The 20986-nt window shown below is 38.1% G+C and overlaps 1 protein-coding gene across 2 annotated transcripts; it reads left to right on the top strand.

The window, feature by feature from the left end:
• The first annotated feature begins 1240 nt into the window (after positions 1-1240).
• helq (helicase, POLQ like) lies at positions 1241-20806 on the top strand. Of its 2 annotated transcripts, XM_053479266.1 has the most exons (19): positions 1241-1661; positions 2924-3479; positions 4100-4278; positions 4841-5041; positions 5137-5209; positions 5285-5382; positions 5489-5587; positions 5696-5841; positions 5939-6178; positions 7299-7373; positions 7741-7882; positions 7967-8071; positions 8159-8363; positions 8707-8864; positions 11675-11773; positions 11987-12160; positions 12331-12444; positions 17473-17607; positions 20567-20806. In XM_053479266.1, exons 1-19 carry the CDS (start codon positions 1473-1475, stop codon positions 20648-20650), a joined length of 3072 nt encoding a protein of 1023 aa, XP_053335241.1. In that variant the 5' UTR covers positions 1241-1472; the 3' UTR covers positions 20651-20806. The 2 variants fall into 2 exon arrangements, with proteins under 2 accessions (XP_053335241.1, XP_053335242.1); XM_053479267.1 differs by lacking the exon at positions 7299-7373.
• The last annotated feature ends 180 nt before the right edge of the window (positions 20807-20986 follow it).

The raw sequence follows: 20986 nt of genomic DNA on the forward strand, positions 1-20986 counted from the left end.
AGAATAAACAGTTAAAAAGGATTTTGTGTGCTCCCGTTTCTTATTGTTTTTTTTTTATATCACAAAGTGTTTAAGCAAACCCGGCATGAATGCTCGGTCACATTAACAAGTGTGGTAACTTTTATTGTAAGATGGCGGGGAAGTTGTTTGTGATGTAGTACATGGGAGGACATTATGCAAATATGTTATGGAGTGACGTGGATCCGTAACAGAGAAAAAATGGATTTGCTAACGAATCGTTTAGGCGAATGAGCTGACTCTTTTTTTTAAGACAAAAACTTAATTTATCGTGCACTGTCGGCGTTGCAGATAATTTATGTTCACATACAGCTACATGACACACTGCATGAAAGATCGTATTTGAAAAAGCATAATAGGGGCTGTTTAACTCCAATGAGAATATTTGGGATGTGCTGGAGAAAGGATTACGCAGCAGTGCGACTCTCCCACCATCAATACAAGATCTTGGAGAGAATTTAATGCAACTCTGAATGGAAACAAATTTTGTATAACTTTGCATAAGCTTAACAAAAACTATGCTACAGTTGTAATCAAGGCAACAACCAGTCCAACAAAATATGAGAGTATGTGACTTTTTTGGCTAAACAGTTTCCACTTCAAGTACAAGTGTGAGGTAGTATTTAGGTAAATACTAGAGGGTACCCGTGGCTTCGCCCACATGCAGATCTCGGTGCATGCCTGCAGGCATTGTCTGCAAATGGAGTGTGAGCCCAACTCGCTGCTGCTCCTCATGCTGCTACAATGTTTCAGCTGATATATTATTACCTCACAGTATGACATAAAAGATGACAATAACCCTGTCTACTGTTAAATTTGAAGCCACACTGCCTATTGTGCGACGATGAGGGATGCCCACATTACTACAAAAAACAATCCTTGAAAGAAAAGAAGGCCCTTTACACACTATGACGTCATGGACCTGGTGTCATATATATAGAGCTTTGGGCCTTAAAAAAGATAGCTAATGGCCTGTAAATAAAAGCTGCTCCTTAGCATGTAGTTTATGAAGTCAAAACCGTCTAAAAGCAACCTGACAATAGGAGTGTAACCTTTCAATAGACTCGCAATAGCTCCCGATCAGCTCTTGCCCTTTCCAATATGACTGACGCGTCACGTAACGCTAAACCGAGGAACTTCCGGTCATGTGTTGTAACAGTTAAAACACTATTGGCTGGTTTCTTGAACAACCCTTTTAAAATAGTTCTGCCCTAAGCATCACTATACCGATGACAGCTTAGCTTGTTGTGAAGGCAAAGGGTCATCATAGCGCGTTTATGTGCGTAGTTATTACCAAGATGCGACTTATTCATAAGAGTCCATATTCTTTATAACTATAAGCAGATTGAATCTGCAGCCGGAGCCTTTTATTTAAGTCATGAAGTGGTGGCAGGTCAGAGAGCTAAGTTAGCTTGAAGCTAGCCAGCTAACGTTATACATATAGTAGGAGAGATATGAGTAGAGACACAGAAGTCCAGAGTGAAATAGTTGTGAAACGCAGCTCTTGGTCCAAAAAGAGAAACAGAGACGGAATGAGGAGTGATTTTACTCCGGCTAAGAAGCGGCTCAGCGCTGAGAAATGCGACACAAATGAAGACAGGAATATCGCGCAGATCAAGATAGAGGACACAGTCTCAGAACAGGTAACTCTTTACTCTTTATTTACTTCATGCAGAGTCCAAACCAGAGCTGCACCTCGAAATGTTTTGCTTTGTGGCAATGCTGGGAACTGAAGTGTTGTCTGCGAGAGTCGACTCTTTTAGTAATACTGTACTATATATAGAGTAGACACTCTACTTAGTAATACTGTACTATATATAGAGTAGACACAGCATCTTACTTGAGCGCCTGCACAAGGTCTGTGGACTCTCTGATGCATGGACACTCTGGGCTCCAATCCTACCTCTCAGACAGGTGGAATTTTTACCCTTGGGACATTTTACCGCTCATTATCAGGATCTCCATCCAGAGGCTTCTGAAACTTCTTCTCCATCCAGAGGCTTCTGAAATACATTTAAAACAGGGCTGCTAGAATCCTGCTAAGAGCAAGAATATGTGATCACGTCACACCTGTTCTGCAATATTGTCACTGGCTGCCTGTTTTTCCTTAAAATTCTGCTCCTGACGCACCAATGCATCCATGTTATTACCCCATGTATCTGAAAGAACTACTTTTTTTTCACCCATGTTCTATTGGAGATGAATGCTTGGAGCCTATTCCAGGAAACTTCGGGCAAATGGCAGGGTTAACCCTGAATAGGGCGCCAATTCACACATACACACACCACACACTACAGGAAATTTGGGAACATCATTTAGCCTACAAACTTTGCCTTTGTACTATATAATGAAACCGGCGACCCACCAAGCATGGGGACAAGATTTCCCGCACACAGAGCTGAGGCAGGATTCAAACTTCCCTCCTACACCACTGTCCCTGTCTGCTGTTGGGTCAGGCTTGAAAGCGTACCTGTTTATTAAGGCTTTTAGCTACTTGTTTTTCCTAAATGTAAGTTTTTGTTCTTCTTTTTTTTTATGTAAGCACTTTAAGATTGTGTCTACCTGAAAAGTGATGATAATAATAATAATAATAATATATTTGAATATTATTATTATTATGATTTTAGAAATGCAAAGTATATCGCCTCTTTTAATAATTTAAGGTGTTGAGTCGACTTTATTAATATTATCTGTGCTTCGCACAGGTCTCTTACAATTGTTATGGACTAGAGACACCTTATAAAAAAGTCCTCTGTATCCAGCAGCATGTGTTAGCTGTATAATTTTAAGCCAATGGTTGTCTCGTTTTCTCTTTTCATTTTTTATAGTTACATTTAATGTTATTTTGAATGCAGGGCTGCACATATTTGGAATATATCATAATGAAGTGTTTTTTGTTTTCCAGTGCTGCAGTGACAGCGAGGACCTCTTTGATGGCTACGACAGCCTCATCGCCGACACCTCCTTTCTTGCTAGGCTGGAAGAGTGTGAACAAAACCACACCTCACAAACCACCAAAAGCAATGTTGATCATCTCGCAGACTTCGCAGACGATTTCCATGATGCATCATTGAGGGATTTACCAAGCTCTCAGCTCGTGTTTCAGCAGGACATGCTAAATAAATCGCACCCCATCCACACAGAAGGAACTGGAAACACATCTACTCCTGATGTGAGAACCTCAAAGCAGTCAGTCTGCGATGATCAGAACAAACCAGCCAGCAAGGCCAGGAGGAGCATGGCCAACCAGCTAAAGAGAGCTATGCTGGAAAATGCATCTTCCTCCAACACCATGTCGAAGACGGTCCAAAAAAAAGAGGCAGCAGTGAGTGAAGAAATCAGTGCCGCTGTACAGACAATCAAGTCTGTGCCTCCAGAAGGAGACCTGGGTCCTTTCTTTGGACTTCCATCCAAAGTTAAGGATTTAATCATGAGACTGAAGAGGATTGAGGACTTGTATGGTGATTAATTCACAGCCTCCTATATAAATATGATTAAATCTTATTTAATATCTACTTTAATATTAGCAGTTACTGACGCAGAATCTTGATTTAGTCTCAAATGCCAGTTACGAAGTGTGAAAGTGTGATTTTCTCATATAGTGACACAAGTAGTGCAACTACACATACTGTACTAACTGAAACCTGATTTCAAAATAATCAGTCAGAATAGTTTACAAAGCAGAAACCCTAAACTGAAAAGTATGATGTAACTGTGATGGATAATACTAAAGCATGTCAGAAAACAGGTTTTCGAAACGGGAGATAAACTTTTTACCGTTGAAACTCACTTTACTGGTTTAGACGTGTAAATTATTTAAAGTTTTTTTGTTGACCCATTAGTGATCTAGAATATTTCTGGCCCTGTCCACTTGTTTCTGATTAATATTTTATTGTTCTACTTCTAATTCACTGTTTTCATTTCTTTAGTAATTATACAGTATCATACCACTTGTATGAATTGAGGCTTTAAATTATTATTTTTTTAAATTATTTGTAAAAATATTTTCACTTCTGCTTGTGCAACATATTCATATACAGTCATATACAATATAATATAATAGAGTCTGTCTCTGTTTCAGAGTGGCAGAAGGCATGTCTGAATTTGGACTCGGTTCTCCAAAGAAAGAATCTGATCTACTCCCTGCCAACGAGTGGAGGGAAGACGTTGGTGGCTGAGATTCTTATTTTTAAAGAGATTCTCTGTAGGAGGAAGGACGCACTGCTGATTTTACCCTATGTATCCCTGGTGCAAGAAAAGGTAAATCATGTTTTATTGTTCAGCAGCAGAAAAAAAAACCGAATCTAACTTTTAAACCACTAGAGATTATATTAGATTTTTTTTCTGCTGTTAAACAATAAAGAGAGAGATTAGATTGTTTTTTTTTCTGCTGCTGAACAATAAGACATTTATTTACTCTGGTTATCACTGGTGCATGAAAATGTAATTGTTTTATTGTTCAGCAGTACTGTATAGAATACCGGAAGCAGAATAAAAAATCTAATCTAATAATTTTAATGGATGGTATTTTAATTGCTGATAAGTAACATATGCATAGTTGTAGCAGTGGTTTAATATCTAATACTGAAGAAAAAAAATGTTACTTCATCACATTATATTTTATTCTCTTTATAGCTAAAGACAATTTCCCAACGTTTTACGAAATTCATCAACCTGACCTTAAGGGAAAAATACTGCAACATACTCTAACCCGTGACACATCTGACTACAAGTGTAGTATTTGTAGTTGTACTCGTAGTTATTGGGATCCAATTCAGACACTTGAAACGACCACAAGTAAGCAGTGTTTTATTTCCCGTAGGTCCGCGGGCTGGCGAGTTTTGGTATTGAGCTGGATTTCTTGGTGGAGGAGTACGCTGGGAGTAAAGGGAAATTTCCTCCTATAAAAAGACGTAGCAGAAACTCGCTTTACATCGCCACGATTGAGAAAGGCCACAGCCTAGTGAACTCCCTGATTGAGACAAAGCGACTGGACAACATCGGCCTGGTGGTGGTGGATGAGGTCTGTTCCAGACTGTCACTTTTTTTCTGTGCAAGACACAACAATTGTTGCTGTATAATTTCCTCTCAAGATATTTTCTTCTTCACTTTAATTAGCTCCACATGCTTGGAGATGGTAGCAGAGGAGCGATTCTCGAGATGACTCTGGCCAAATTAATGTTCATCAGCGGTAAGTCAGTCGTAAATGGAATCTTTTGTCTTCGAAGATATTACTTAAAGTTTGACATGAACATGTTTTAAACAGAAAGCACACAGGTTATTGGAATGAGTGCCACCCTGGGCAACGTAGCTGATCTGCTGAGCTTCCTGAGGGCTGAGAACTACACCAACGACTTCAGACCTGTAAATATTTTAAAATCAAAACTTGAATCATAAAAATTATTTGATTAGAAAGGCTATATGAGACAAGATGTTTGAGTGCTCAGACAGACGTGCTGCTATTTTGCAGGTCCAGTTGAAGGAGTATGTAAAACTGAGGGACAGTATATATGAGGTTGATCCAAAGGAGGAGCAGTGTTTCCGGTTCTCACGTGTTCTGACTTTTAAAGTAGGGGATGGTGGCCATTTGCCTAATACTATACCTTATTTTTTTGAAGGATTTGTAATGAGGAATACATTTCTTATTTGTAAATAACTGAAAGTATTTATTGTACAGTACTCCAGCGGGATGCAGAAGCTGGACCCGGACCACATCATCGCTCTGGCTACTGAAGTGATACCGCAACAATCCTGTTTGATATTTTGTGCCACCAAGAAAAACTGTGAAAATGTAGCTGGTATGATCTGCAAGTATCTAAATAAGTAAGTACGCCCTTTAGTATTCAGTATTTCCTGTTCATATGATAGACTCGTAAAGAAGTTGTATTTTTTTTTGTTTGTTCGGCTAACTCTTTCACAGAGACTTCCTTAAGCATAGAGAGGAGGAAAAGGTGACACTGCTGTCCGAGCTGAGGAATAGTGGGAATGGCTCCTTGTGTCCTGTGCTGCAGAAGACCGTGCCTTTTGGCCTGGCGTACCACCATAGCGGTCTGACCAGTGATGAGAGGAAGATGCTGGAGGAGGCGTACTCATCCGGAGTGCTGTGTCTCCTCGCTTGCACCTCCACCCTGGCTGCAGGCATCAACCTTCCTGCTCGCAGGTCCGTCACATTTATTTCATTAATGCGACATCTTAAAAGTTTTTTTTAGGTTGTGTTTTTTGGAGCAAAATGTCTGGTGTCTTATTCTTACTACAGGGTAATCAGACTAGAAGTAGGTGTTAGAAAAGATGTAGGAAGAGCCTTGGTCTGTTATATTGACAGATTATTCTGTTCAATTAGCGATGTACTAATGAGAAAAAAATGTATGTGTTGTACAAATAACCTAATTAACTAATTAATTAAACTTTATTTTAGTATTTTAATTGCTATTATTTAAAATATAACAGATCAGAATATTTTTATGTATGTGTAATGAAAAAGAAATAAGATATAGGGACACCCTATAGATAAAACTAAGCTAATAATATGTTAAAATAAGTATTATTTATCATAAAACTAATTTGACTAAATTATCATTGTGTGAAGTCTCACTGAGTGAAAAGCAAAGCAGTGGTAACTAGCGGTGTACCAAACTGTGACTTTTGCATACCATTACATTGGTAGTCAACACTGTTTAGTTATTATGGCCTTGTTGCTCAGACTGTGAATTAATGCTTAGGATGTAGCGCTGAATTCTATTTTAAATAGTTCATATTTGAATATTACTTAAATTAGTAAGTTATATGTGAGGTGCTGCCTGTTACCTTACAAATTGACAGAATTAACTAAGAAAATTAAAGGTTGACTACATTCACTGGGATCACCACACGCACTGACCAGAATGTCCTGTACTAAACGCTATAAATTTGAACACATGTACAGTTACACCATAACATATCAGATCCACTGATGCATCACATCTACAGCTGAAAGTATCCGTTCAGCTAAAAACAGAAGCTACCATTTTCTTTATTTTTGGTTAAAAGTTATTATATACTGATGGCCAAAAGTATTAGGACAAAAATTTAATTAAATTTTTATGGCATTTTCAATTTTTTATGAATAGTGATAATTAAGATAGTAATAAAATTTTGTATTTCATTCAAAGAAATAGTTTTAAAGCAATCAATATTTAACATGAAGTCCTTTATTCTTAAAAAACCAGCTGGATCCGGCTGGGCGTGGAGTCAAAAAGACATCTTCAGCACTCAATCCATGCCTGCTTGATTGCTTCCTGAAGATCATGTACAGAAGACGGTTTCTTTACTGCTACTGCCTTGTTCACCATTGTCCAACAGTCTTCTATTGGGTTTAGGTCTGGTGAAACTGAATACCATTGTCACACATCTGGTTTTTAACAAGTATTACAGTTACTTACCTTTTAAGTTTTATAATCTTAAATATATTATAACATTACATTATTTATGACTCATCCTCTATTTTGGGGAACAACTGCCATAATCAAAAGCCAAACCTTACATCATTTAAAAGATATACAGCTAAAGAGAGTCACGTTGGAGCAAAAATGAATATTTATAAATGTAGCAAGTTTTAATGCAATAACGGTGACAATGAGTTTGTGCTACAAGACCGCTTATTCTCAGTTATCAAGTTCTGTATTTTCTTTTAAAGCTATAATTTATGCTTTTGATCTACACACTGTTTATATTCTGCGTACTCAGGGTGATCCTCCGCTCCCCATATGTGGGTGCAGAGTTTTTAAAGAGGAGTCAGTACAAGCAGATGGTAGGAAGAGCAGGTCGTGCTGGGATCGATTCAATGGGAGAAAGTATCCTCATCCTGCAGGACAGAGACAGAGACAGGGTGAGAGTTTCAGCCTCTTCTTCTTTGCGAAGATTCAGCTCAGATATAGAACATCATTAACTTGTTGTTGTATTTTGTTGTTAGGCCAAACAACTAGTGTGTGCACCAGTAGAGAACTGTTACAGTAACTTGCTGCATGAAGGAACTCACGGTCTTCTGAGTCTCATCCTCTCCCTCGTCGGCCTTAACGTGAGTGACAGCTGTCAGTCTCAGCATACTGTATGAGTCAGTCAGTGAAGTCCGGGTTGGTAATTAAGTCTTTGCTTCTGGATGCAGATAACATGCACTGAGGAGCAGATCCTGGAGTTCATGTCAAGGACGTTGCTTAGTGTTCAAGAGACTCAGCTTTGCAAGCAGAAGAGTTTACAAGAGCTTACAGTAGAGTCAGTTGAGATACTGAAACAAAAGGGTCTCATCAGTACCTCTCCACACGAGCAGGCTGTGCTGCATGTCACCAAACTTGGAAGAGCAACATATAAAGGTGAGACATCACATATTAAATTCATTGTATGATGTAGACTAAATGACTGTGGCCACAATATTTATTTTGGTTGGTACTTAATAGTAAAACATTCATGATATGATGTATGAATATGAATTAAAGTAAAAATATTATTTAAGTGAGCCTTAATGTAAAGTGTTACAAAATTTGATATACTGTAATAATAACTGTACACAAATCCCTGTGATTTTATTTGCCTATAGCTCATATAAAATGTAAAAAAAAATATTTTTAATGTAAAATATGAAAAGAAACATTCCATTTTCTATCAGTTTGCATTGCGTCTGTCTCACTTCCATGCTGTGCTTTGTCTTCTCTTTAGGCTCAGTAGATTTAAGATACTCTGATGTCCTCTACAAAGAACTGTCTAAAGGTCTGGAGGGTCTCCTGCTGAACAGTTTCCTGCATTTGGTCTATCTGGTGACTCCATATGACTTCGTGTCTCAGATCAAACCAGACTGGATGATCTACTTTAGCCAGGTCAGACACTCACACACCACTTATAACTTCAGTGTAACAAGTAGAGATGGAAATCACCAATGAACACCCAATACAGTATCACGAAATATACTATAGGTGTTGATTCGATTTATATTGTACGTTTCATGATTTTATAAATATCCTGATTCAACATTACATTTTTCAGATTTTGTTACATTTGTACTGAGCCACCTGTAGAATTATAAAGAAACAGTGACGATTTATCGCCTTAAATGCCTCCAAGGTTTAAAAAACTTAAATTGACAGAGAGCACACAGGTCGAGTGACTGCTAGCTCACACGTGCTCACGGTTTCTAACGGGCATGCAGGGCTTTGAACATGCGATTTTTTAAAACTAATTGAGCTCGCAGTGTTTTGGGACTGTTGAAAGTGTGGGTCTTGAGAGGGTCTTAAGACTTATTTACTCACAAAGTTTGGAGAAAAAGGCTGATTGGAGGATTTTAATGCACACCATAAAAAAATGTGCTTTTACTGCACCACTCGGAAGCTTGTGATTTTTGGTTCATTTATTTGGTCTATGGGTCTGCCCTTGTGGTTTAGTCAGTCTGTAAAACTTAGTATCTTTTGTATGTAAGTAAATGTCTAGTCTCTGTGTAAAGTGTTAGTGTTTTCATGTATATATTTCTTCTTTTTTTTCACCGGTTGTAGGGGTGTGGCTGCCATTTTTTGTTGGGTGTGGGAGGGGTTTTTTTCTTAACTGTTTATGGATAGGGAGTTAGGTTAGCAAATTGTGTTTTATTTCTGTTTTCTTTTGTAGGGAAGTTAGAGCTTTCCTTAATTAGTTCTTCTGTTTGTTGTTTTGGCCTTGGTCCACCCTGAAGTTCACACCGGTTATTTTGTATAGTACCTTTTTCAATATATAATTTTCAATCCATTACGTGTGTTTCATTTTTGAATTGAAACAGTACCACACTCCTTCTTTAGCTTACAATTATTCATTCACCTTTAATATCGCTGTGCGGCCCAACCCTAGACTGAGTCGTAACAGGTACAAAATTGTTTCTGAGGCTGATCGGCCAATCACCAGTCATGGCCGATCAAGATGACAACCAACCATTTCTGGTCACTGGCGGATTGCCTGGTGCATCTCTATTAAAAATGTAAAATAATATAAAAAAAATAATAATTTTGTAGTGATTCATAACTAAATCAATTTTTATTTCCTTTCTGTAGGAACAAGTATTAAACAGTTGTTCAGTCCAATACAGCATACAAATCTGCTAAAATCACACATTCACACTTTCCATACAGTACATAATGCAGTTTATTGTGCTTTTTATATACTACTGTAACATTGGGAACTTATATTTTATTGGTCAACTTACTTAATTCTATCAATGGGTAAATTTTTCGATTCAGCATCGATTCATATGCTTTAAATTGTTTAGTAAATCTTACAGACTTAAAATGGCCTAAAATTAACAAATTCCTTAAACATATACCACAGCTTTTTGCAGACAATACAAGCTGCTCCCATCCTATGCAAATACTTGCGTTTTGTGAGAGTATCACTTCGTCATCTTTTTATGTTTATCGTCTGTTGGCGTCACCTACTGGACGGGAGTGTGGAGCAGAAAATAGCCAGGATAAAAAGATTTGTACTGTATGAATAAAACTCTCAATGCATCAATATTGAATTAAGTCAAATCGACAGTCTAACTAAGAGTCACTGCTCTACAGATCAAATCGCAGTGTGATAACAAAGAAAATTGATTTAGCCAAACAATAAAACAATATCTCTAAATAAAAAATTTTAAAAATCACTGGAAATGTAAATTTACCTAATCTTAAATGAGAATAGAATGAGTTTGGCAAAACCAATGAAATTGACGTGTTGTTCCTCCTCCTGCTAGTAGCAGTGCAAGAGATTTTGTATCTTCCATATATTGTTTGCTCTGTCTAAAATGCAACTTCATCGCCCCCTACTGTTGAGAAAAAATATCTATCTACCGTATCTACAGTATTTGTCCTGTTGGTGTTGTGCTAGTTCAGTGCTGTAGTGATGCGCGGGTCGTCTGGTAGCCCGCGGGTCGGGTTGGGGCGGGTAAAGGAATTCACTTTATTTGCAGGGCGGGTTACCAAATAAATTTTTTTTTTACATTAAATAAAAAATCCATGTATGTTGCGTGCAATTCCCTATAGCCTATATTAAATATTTGGGAATATCTATTTTTATATTTTATTAAGTTTGATAAGGGTATGTCATGTGACAAGTCACGAAAGCGCCAAGCACTACCGCTGCTAGTCACAACTAAAAACAAAGAAATAAAAGTGAAGATGGAAGACGAGGTGCGGGAGAAATTGAGGTTGGGAATTTACATCATTAAAAGAAAAAAAGGTCAGGCTGCTAAATCTAATGTTTTGGCATTCTTTTTTTGCACAGCGAATGTAAAAACGCTAAATGAACATTTCCGTGTGATTAATGAGCGTAGGCTGTAAACTGTAGGCCTGCCCTATACAAATCTAAAATAAAAAATTGTTTAGCCTAGATTACAAACGCTGCTTTGTAAATGTTTAAAATGTGTATCATTATCTTGTTATTAATATGACCTGATTTATCATTCATATTCATAATCATATGTTGTTGCCAGTTTACAGGACGATGTTTCCAAGCACTTTTAGGCTGAAATAAAGGCTGTATTCATTTGAATTACAATGCCTAGTATGTCTATTTAATTGTCGCAGGGGTGGAGCGGGTTGTAAAAATAGTATCTAGTGGTGCAAGAATCTATCTATCTAAATATCTATCTAACTATCTATCTATCTATCTATCTATCTATCTATCTTAGTTAACAAAGTTGTCTGCTGCTGAACAGAAGATGGCGGCCACTATTGGAGTGCCTGAGAGCTTTCTTGTTCGGAAAGCGGCTGGACAGAGTGTGAGGAAGGTGGGAGTGTGTTCCTATTTTTAAAATTTGTGCTCTGGTTCTTTTACCGATTACACTAATCTAGTTAGATAAGAAACTTGAAGCTAGAAAGTAAGGGAATTGCATGTCTGAATCATTTATACACTAATGGCCAGACATCATTTATCTTGCTTAGTAACACTATTTTCTCTCTCTCTCTCTCTCTCTCTCTCTCTCTCCCTCTGTGTGTGTTAGAGTATTGACCCTGCAGTGGTGAACAGACTGTACCTGGCTTTGGTGCTATATTCCCTGCTGAATGAGACAAACGTGTGGGCCGTCTCTGACCGATTCCAGCTGACCCGAGGCCTTGTTCAGACCCTTGTCAGTTCCTCCTCAGCTTTCTGCTCCTGCGTACTGCATTTCACTGAGGTTAGATCAGGGATCAAGTCCCATGATGGTGGGATAGCTGATCTGTAGTTCCCTGACTAAACCCTTCTACCTTTTTCTTCTTCTTCCTATTATTATTATTATTATTATTATTTTTATTATTATTAACACATACATGCTACTTACATACATGCACATGTCCTTCTTTTTAGGAGTTAGAGGAGTTTTGGGCCTATAAAGCTCTCCTCGCCGAGCTTACCCGCAGACTGACATACTGCGTACAGGCTGATCTCATTCCACTGATGGAGGTCGCTGGAGTCATGGAGGTGTGTTTATTTCCGAAGTCTGTTCATTCTCTGTGCTTGAAGAAATGTGACTTTTAGTTGAATCAAAATAATAGAATGTCTGTCACATTTTTTTGGCACCACAGAAATTCTAATGGATAAAAAAAAGACATATTCCATATAGGATTTTTGTTTTTAGTCTGAATGTATAGGAGCTACAGTGCCTTGCAAAAGTATTCATACCCCTTGAACTTTTCCACATTCGCGTGCAGTGGAACCAATTGCCTTCAGAAGTCACCTAATTAGTAAATAGATTCCATAGATAGTTCAGATGATGGATTAAACTGTGCTTTGTGAGATGTTCAAAGCTTGGCATTTATTTTTATTTTTTTATAACCTAACCCTGCTTCAAACATCTCCACACCTTTATTCCAGGATGTGTTCCTTGGGCTCTATGATGCTGTTTGTTTACTAATGTTTTCTAACAAACCTCTGAGGGCCAAATTTTTGTGATGGCAGCCTGTAAAAGGAACAGGGGCACGCTCCTCCCTCTGTGGTGCAAGGGTCTTCTACTTGGGCAAGAGAGATTAACCCTTAAGCTCCCTCTCACGATGGTCAGAGAGACCAGGAAGAGATCCTGGTCTCTGAGAATTTTGCCGTCTTTTCAGAGCTCCGCTGCTACCGCGTTAGCCGTAGCTGAGTGGCCGAAAAGCTGGAGGTGGAGTGGCCCTCCCCACAGTTGGCTCAGAAACCGTCGAGGTTTGTGGGATTTTTTTCTCCCTCCTGAACCGACAACCGTTAAAAACTGTATGCCCATGTTTCCCGACTTTATTGGTGAGTTCATGTTGTCATGGAGCAACGTATCAGTGCCCGGTTACGGACAGTATTTGGAATTGGACGGAGCTGAGAAAGCAGGACTGCTTAGCCCACTGCTAATGGAGCCATCTTTGGCAGCTTATTTGCCACTCTCGCATCATGGAGTGTTCTCCCGTCCAAACACTGTAGATTCTCCTCTGCCCAGCTGGAGAAGATTTACAGCTCTCAAGTGAGCACCGCTCGTGCACTCAAGTCAGTTACACTGCTTCAGACGAATCAGGCAGAGCACGGCTCACTGGTGCCTCAAGAAAGCCCGATATGTGCACTGCTTAACAAGGTCAGGACCGCGACAGACTCCATTTTGCGCATGTCTCGTTGTGTGGCTCTCCCCATTGGCAAAGGGGTGGCGAGTGCAGTGGTAGCACAGAGGCATTTATGGCTCATGCTTTTAGACATCCCAGATAGAGACTTGGATGAACCGCTCGCTGTCTGCTGCGGGTTTGTTCGGCCAGTCACTCGATGCCATTCAGGAAAAGTTTTCAAAAGACTTCCAAAAAAAAATGAAGGCGGTGCGAGACATCATTCCGCGACGAGAGGTGAAGCCCAAACAGGCTCGAAAAGTTACCACTCCATGGCCTCCTCACAAAAAACCACCATCGTCAGCTATATCAGGCTCTCATCCGGTGAAACAACAACCTCCCGGGCAAAACCCACGGCAATCGGCCTGGTGTATGTGCTCCCACCGGGCCTCCGGAAGGATTCCTTTTAGGAGAAAGAATCCTCACTCCTCCTAGCTCCAATTTTAAAGGGAGAGGAGCTCTGGCAGCAGGAATACACTGTTTCTCCTCTCTCAATGCTGCCCAAGAGGCCGCTATGTTATGTTCAGAAAATCAGTCCCAAACGGCGTTGCACTTCCCTAACACAGTCTCCCAAGCACAATCCTCTCCCCTCACACATAAGTGTATCTTTTCAAGTTATGAACCCTAGTTGTGGCGTGTTAAAAAAATTCTCAGGGACTTACAGCAAGCGCTCTCAATTTTTACAGTTCGATTGCCCCAGAAATGCTGCCTTTTGTAAACTGTGAATGTTCCATTTTTAAAACCAATAAAGAGTTATCCTATTCACAGTGTTGCAAAACAAAAAAGCCCAGTGCCATCTATTAGGCTGCTCTCTGGCGGAACACGCCTCTTTGAGTAGAATCCCATCTCCTAAAGGCAGAATAAGGGCAACTGTTCCTGTTCTTCCTTATAGATGATGGAAAATGTTATTGCCCAATGGAACAGTCATGGTTTTCGGGCTAACTGTTAATTAATCCTGCTGCAGTATGCTTTAAGGAGACACAGCTACCATCAGACAGTGCTTTTACATTTAATCAAAAATGTTAGCGCTTTTAATACTTTTGGCTCCAATATCAAGCGACCTTCTGGTGGAGGTACCATCCTAATTAGAAATGATGTGATTCATAGTCATATTAGTCTTAACAGCAATCCACAGGTAACGCCAGTATGACTGACTGCAGAAAACCATTACAATCTGTTCTCTTTGTACATTCCCTTAGATTTAAATTTAACACACGTACCTAGACCAGTGGTTCTCAAACATTTTCTGTCATTCCCCACTTAAGGGGTGGGCGAATTTTTAAGCCCCACTTGTCAACAAAATGATAATGAAATCGGCCAAGTTTACCTTTTATTGAAATATCAATTTCTAAACCAATAAGATCAAATAACACCAAGTTCAAAACGGATAAAATACACGTGCAATTGTTATAACAGGCTTACTTTGTCACTTATCTAGAGCTTTCATTCAAAGAAGTCGAGTGGCTTATTAACGTGACTGGGGTGTGTTGTCTTTAAGTGTCTTCCTACTTTCTCGGTCTCATGCTGTCTGCTGCCAGCGGTTCAAGACACAAAACACACATGGGGTCTCTCATCTGCCCCCACCACCCCCACCATGAATCCAAGCGCAAGATAGGCTTCATCATATTTTCCTTTCGGCTGGCTTTTTGGTTAATTAGGCTGAAAGTGCTGAATCACTTGCTTTTTTGTGATCCATGTAACAAATGTATCCATTGACGTTATTATGCGCACTACATGCAGTACGCTACTGACCCGGTTTGTGACCGCGGTAAAGTTGTTTGATGTTCGCATATTCGCATCTCCGAATTCAATAGCTGAATAAACCCGCAAATAAGATACCCACATATATTTCCTCTCTACATTGTCTTTAAGCTACATCCGCCTTAAATTATACATGTTTAAAAGCATAAACACCATTATTCTCTACAGCGCAACGAATGATTTAGGGATCATCGCAAAATGTCGCACACCAACAAAAATATTTTAATTATTTTAATTTACTTGTATTAATTATCTATTTCTTTGTGTGTGATTGTTTAGTTTCGAGTGTCCGATCTTTATTGTCAATAAAGAAGAGCATGAATTAGAATAGGTACTTTCCTATTATTTTTCACTAATTTCCTCCTGTTTATTGCGCCCCACCTGTCATGCCTGTATTCCCCACTCGTGGGGCACGCCCCACACTGTGAGAACCACGGATCTAGACCATCTTGTTCCTCAGCTTCCATTTCCCTTTATGGTACTGGAAGATTTAAATAGACATAACTACCTTTGGTGTAGTAATAATTGCAATGTAAAAGGAAAGAAGATTGAAAATTTTATTTATAACCATACGGTATGTATTTTAAATAATGCGTCAAATACATATCTACACCCAGGACATGTAACATAGTCCGCAATTGACTTAAAGTAACAATTTGTCAGCCTAAACTTTTTTTAGATTTATCATGGAAAGTACAGTACATCATGATTTATGTGGAAGTGACCATTTCCCAATAATTGTAACTATCAAAGGAAGAAAATAAGAAGTGAAAGTACAAAAAGGAAACTGGAGAAGATTTGTCTCCAACATTTCAGCAAATACTCCATGAAGTAAAATATAGAATCTGATACGAAAAATAAAAGGGGAAAAACTGATCCACAAATACACATCAGTCTACATCAAACAGAATGATTTGATCTTGACATCAAAACAAGAAATTGCAAAGATATTAGCAAGAACTTTTGAAAATAAACAATTCCTGGTTTGAGAACCTTCCATGATAAACAGATTAAAAAAAAACAACAAACTTTAGCTCTAGTAATATAGAGCCATACAACCAACTTTTTATAATGGAAGAACTAAAACAGGCCATCAAAAAATCCCAAGACACAGTTAGACCAGACAATATTCGCTATACATTTTTAAAGAAATTATCCCACCTTTTTCTTAAAAAAATTCTTAGCATTTTTAACTCTTATCTGGATATCAGGGAATATCTGCTTGGAATGAAGCAGAAATAATTCCTATCCTAAAAGCAGGAAATATATGTGGAAGCTAATTAACCCAACTTGGAAAACAGATGATTAAAGTTGCCATTACAATATACAATCAAACTGAGAACAAATAAGGAAAACCCAGCATATCCAAAAGCTTTTACAAATCAACATTCAATAATCTATGAAAGGAAACCAAACTATACCCGTCCACATGGCTTGCATATTAAAACGCATTTAGAGAACCTGAAAGTTGACATAAACATCTTAAAACAGGCCCATTTTTGCAGAATTGCTCCATGGGATCTCAAAAAGCCTTAAATTGATCTTTCAAACAATTATCATTTTTAGAATCCAGTAATTTATGCTAAGATTAAATTACACACAGATGGACTCTATTTACCACCTTACTTCTGAAGGTATTTAGTTCCACAGAATTTTAGTTAGGAGTATCAGAGTAAAAGGGGCTGAATACAAATGCATGCCACACTTTTCACATTTTATTTGAAAAAAAAAAAAAAAAATTAAACAGTTTGTCATTTTCCTTTCACTTTACAATTATGTGGCACTATGTGTGTGATCACATTAAATTCCAAGTAAATGAATTTACATTTGTGGTTGTAACTTAACAAAATGTGGAAAAGTTCAAGTGGTATAAATACTTTTTGCAAGCGCTGTAAAAAAAAAAAAATCATATATAGAAACAAAAAAAATCAAGTATCGACCCCTAGCTGGATGTGTGTATAGTGTTTGTGTGTTTAGTAGAAACAGGCTTTTGGGTTGCATAAAATGCACTAATGTTTAATACGTTGTCCCAGTGTAAATTTTTTTTAATGACTCTTACCCTACTCATGGTGCAATAGCATTTGAGAAAAAGCAGAAATAAACACTACATCTTGTCTTATCTTTCTTTAACCAGTTCCGAGCCAAACAGCTGTACAATGCCGGATATAAAACGCTGGCTCATTTGGCCAATGCTGACCCGAATGTGCTGGTGAAAACCGTGGAGAAACTTTATAAGAGACAGGCTAATCAGATTGTGGCCTCTGCAAAAGTTAGTACATTTAATCTAACTTGTATAACCTTCATATTTTTTCCTGCATGCTTGCTTTTAGTTTTTGGTTTTGCTGCCCGTCTCATAATTCTAGAGTATGATTAAGAACATGCACATGGTGGATGTAGAAATTAGCTCAAACTTCAGTTATCATAAATGCAGTAATAATTATTTTCCATTTTTAATTCCAGTTTATTTACATTAGCACTTACAGTGGTCTTAACTCATTGCATTTTTAAAGAAACTCTTTCCAAATAAAGGATAATACCCTGATACATTGCAAACAATGTAATTAGACCTATTTCATTTACAAATTCTGATTTCTGGTATAATCTTGGGGGATAACATTTCAGTGCTTCATAATTGTCATACACTCACCTAAAGGATTATTAGGAACACCTATTGAATTTCTCATTATTGCAATTATCTAATCAACCAATCACATGACAGTTGCTTCAATGCATTTAGGGGTGTGGTCCTGGTCAAGACAATCTCCTGACCTCCAAACTGAATGTCAGAATGGGAAAGAAAGGTGATTTAAGCAATTTTGAGCGTGGCATGGTTGTTGGTGCCAGAGGGGCTGAGTATTTTACAATCTGCTCAGTTACTGGGATTTTCATGCACAACCATTTTAAGGGTTTACAAAGAATGGTGTGAAAAGGAAAAAACATCCTGTATGCTGCAGTCCTGTGGGCGAAAATGCCTTGTTGATGCTAGAGGTCAGAGTAGAATGGGCCGACTGATTCAAGCTGATAGAAGAGCAACTTTGACTGAAATAACCGCTTGTTACAACCGAGGTATGCAGCAAAGCATTTGTGAAGCCACAACACGCACAACCTTAAGGCGGATTGGCTACAATAGCAGAAGACCCCACCAGGTACCACTAATCTCCACTACAAATAGGAAAAAGAGGCTACAATTTGCACAAGCTCATCAAAATTGGACAGTTGAAGACTGGAATAATGTTCCTTGGTCTGATGAGTCTTGATTTCTGTTGAGACATTCACATGGTAGATGTCAGAATTTGGCGTAAACAGAATGAGAACATGGATCCATCATGCCTTGTTACCACTGTGCAGGCTGGTGGTGGTGGTGTAATAGTGTGGGGGATGTTTTCTTGGCACACTTTAAGCCCCTTAGTGCCAATTGGGCATCGTTTAAAACCAACGGGCTACCTGAGCATTGTTTCTGACCATGTCCATCCCTGACCATGTCCATCCCTTTCATGTACCCATTCTCTGATAGCTACTTCCAGCAGGATAATACACCATGTCACAAAGCTCGAATCATTTCAAATTGGTTTCTTGAACATGACAATGAGTTCACTGTACTAAAATGGCCCCCACAGTCACCAGATCTCAACCCAATAGAACATCTTTGGGATGTGGTGGAACGGGAGCTTCGTGCCCTGGATGTGCATCCCACAAATCTCCATCAACTGCAAGATGCTATCCTATCAATATGGGCCAACATTTCTAAAGAATGCTTTCAGCACCTTGTTGAATCAATGCCACGTAGAATTAAGGCAGTTCTGAAGGTGAAAGGGGGTTAAACAACTATTAGTATGGTGTTCCTAATAATCCTTTAGGTGAGTGTATATCCTGTAGTGTAGTTGAACATATGCTTGTGTTTCAGCCTGGCTAATTTATTTATTTGAACATGGCATAAAACTTAAAATCACGATGAAGCCACAAGTCAAAACTTCTAATGGTCACAGCATCAGTGAGACTGTTAAACAGTCTAAGCAGTCAGCCTTACAATGTGTCTACAGAACAGAGTATGTATGGTTATATAGCAGTTGAAAAAACTGTTATGATGAGTCTTACTAACAAGTGGTTTTCTTATGGCTATACAGCTGTTTAGTCTCAATCCTATGAGTTCTTATCATATTGTGTGTGTATGGAAACACCTTTCACTATTAAACATAGCTATTGTTTTTACTGTTGATTTATTTAACCATACAACTTCACCAAGTATATAAGTGATCACCATTTATGATTTTTTTCCCCGACCACATTATCTTAAATATAAGGGTTTAGCATTTTGCCACCAGGTTTTGATAAGATGTTAAAGTGTTCTTAACCCAGTTCCAGTAATTTCAAATCTTCTTAGTTTTCTTTGCTTGATGCAGACCAATAATTTGACCCTTCTGAAATGGTGACCCTTTTGGCCATGCAGGATGCAACTCAAAAGGGAACAGGCTACCATCGCTGCTTGCATTTTAAATCGACTATGTCAGTGAGAAACATAAATACAAGGAAGGTTAATGTCCAGCAAAAAGGAAATGTAAATGGCCAAATTAGCTTGATGATGGCCATTTCCCTGCAAGTGTAATCGTTGTTGCTTAGTTATACTGAAATGTTCTAATTGAAAAATAACCTATGAATCACACTGAGTTTTGGTTCCTCCAAAAGTTATTTATTTTCCACCACTCTCAGGACATTACTCGGTGAAGAAAGTTTTTAGTTAAAATGTACAATTTAAAAAGTAATTGGTGTGTATTTGATTAAAATGTTCAACACTGGACAATAAATAAGATTAAATTTCAAAGAACTATTATTGATTGAATTAGTAACTGGGCAAAATAAAAAAAGAAGAAAATAGAGATTTGTAGCAATCTGCTTCCTGTCTGTCTTTTAGTAGCTTCACAATATACCCAAGTAAAGTCCAACTTCCTTAAATAACACTTAAGTTTAAATGTCTATTTATTGAAGTACTTTCTGGCCATAATGTAATTCTTTCCAGTCTATTGCCTTTTTGGGGAATCATTTCTGAAGGAGGGATCTCCTTCTGGGTTTCTGTAAATCTGCCTTGTGATAATGACCATTAATTATAAACAGTCATGTTATTAGAAAATTAGCTCAGGCATTGTGATTTTGTTATAACAATGTCCTGTTTTACTTCCAGTGAATTGGCTACATATTGAACCTCATCTAACTGTGTGTTGATGCTGTTGTAGATGCTGTTACATGAGAAAGCAGAAGCTCTACAGGAGGAGGTTGATGAGCTGCTTGGCTTCCCTGTTGATCTTCCATCTGTCTAAAGTTGTGTATAATGTAATTTAAGTTTAATCTCTATACTATTTATATTTATCTTTTATGTGTGTAAAATAAAAATGAAACATCTTGCATTTAATTTTTCAGTTTTTTATGCTTATCATGATAGTGATCTGGTCAACAAATAAATGCACAATCCAAATGGGTTGTTTTCTGTGGTCAATTTAACCTTGAAATCCTTATAAGACACTGTCAAAGTTTTAAAAATGTGTGATTAAATCCACTAGAAACACACACACATTGGACAGGAATAAGCTATATGTGCCATTATTTTCATGTTCAGTTGTGTTTGTTTAAAGGCTCAGAGCTTTTATTAGGTGATC

Source organism: Clarias gariepinus, chromosome 19 (assembly GCF_024256425.1).
Source record: "Clarias gariepinus isolate MV-2021 ecotype Netherlands chromosome 19, CGAR_prim_01v2, whole genome shotgun sequence".
In the NCBI taxonomy this organism is placed as follows: Eukaryota; Metazoa; Chordata; class Actinopteri; order Siluriformes; family Clariidae; genus Clarias; species Clarias gariepinus.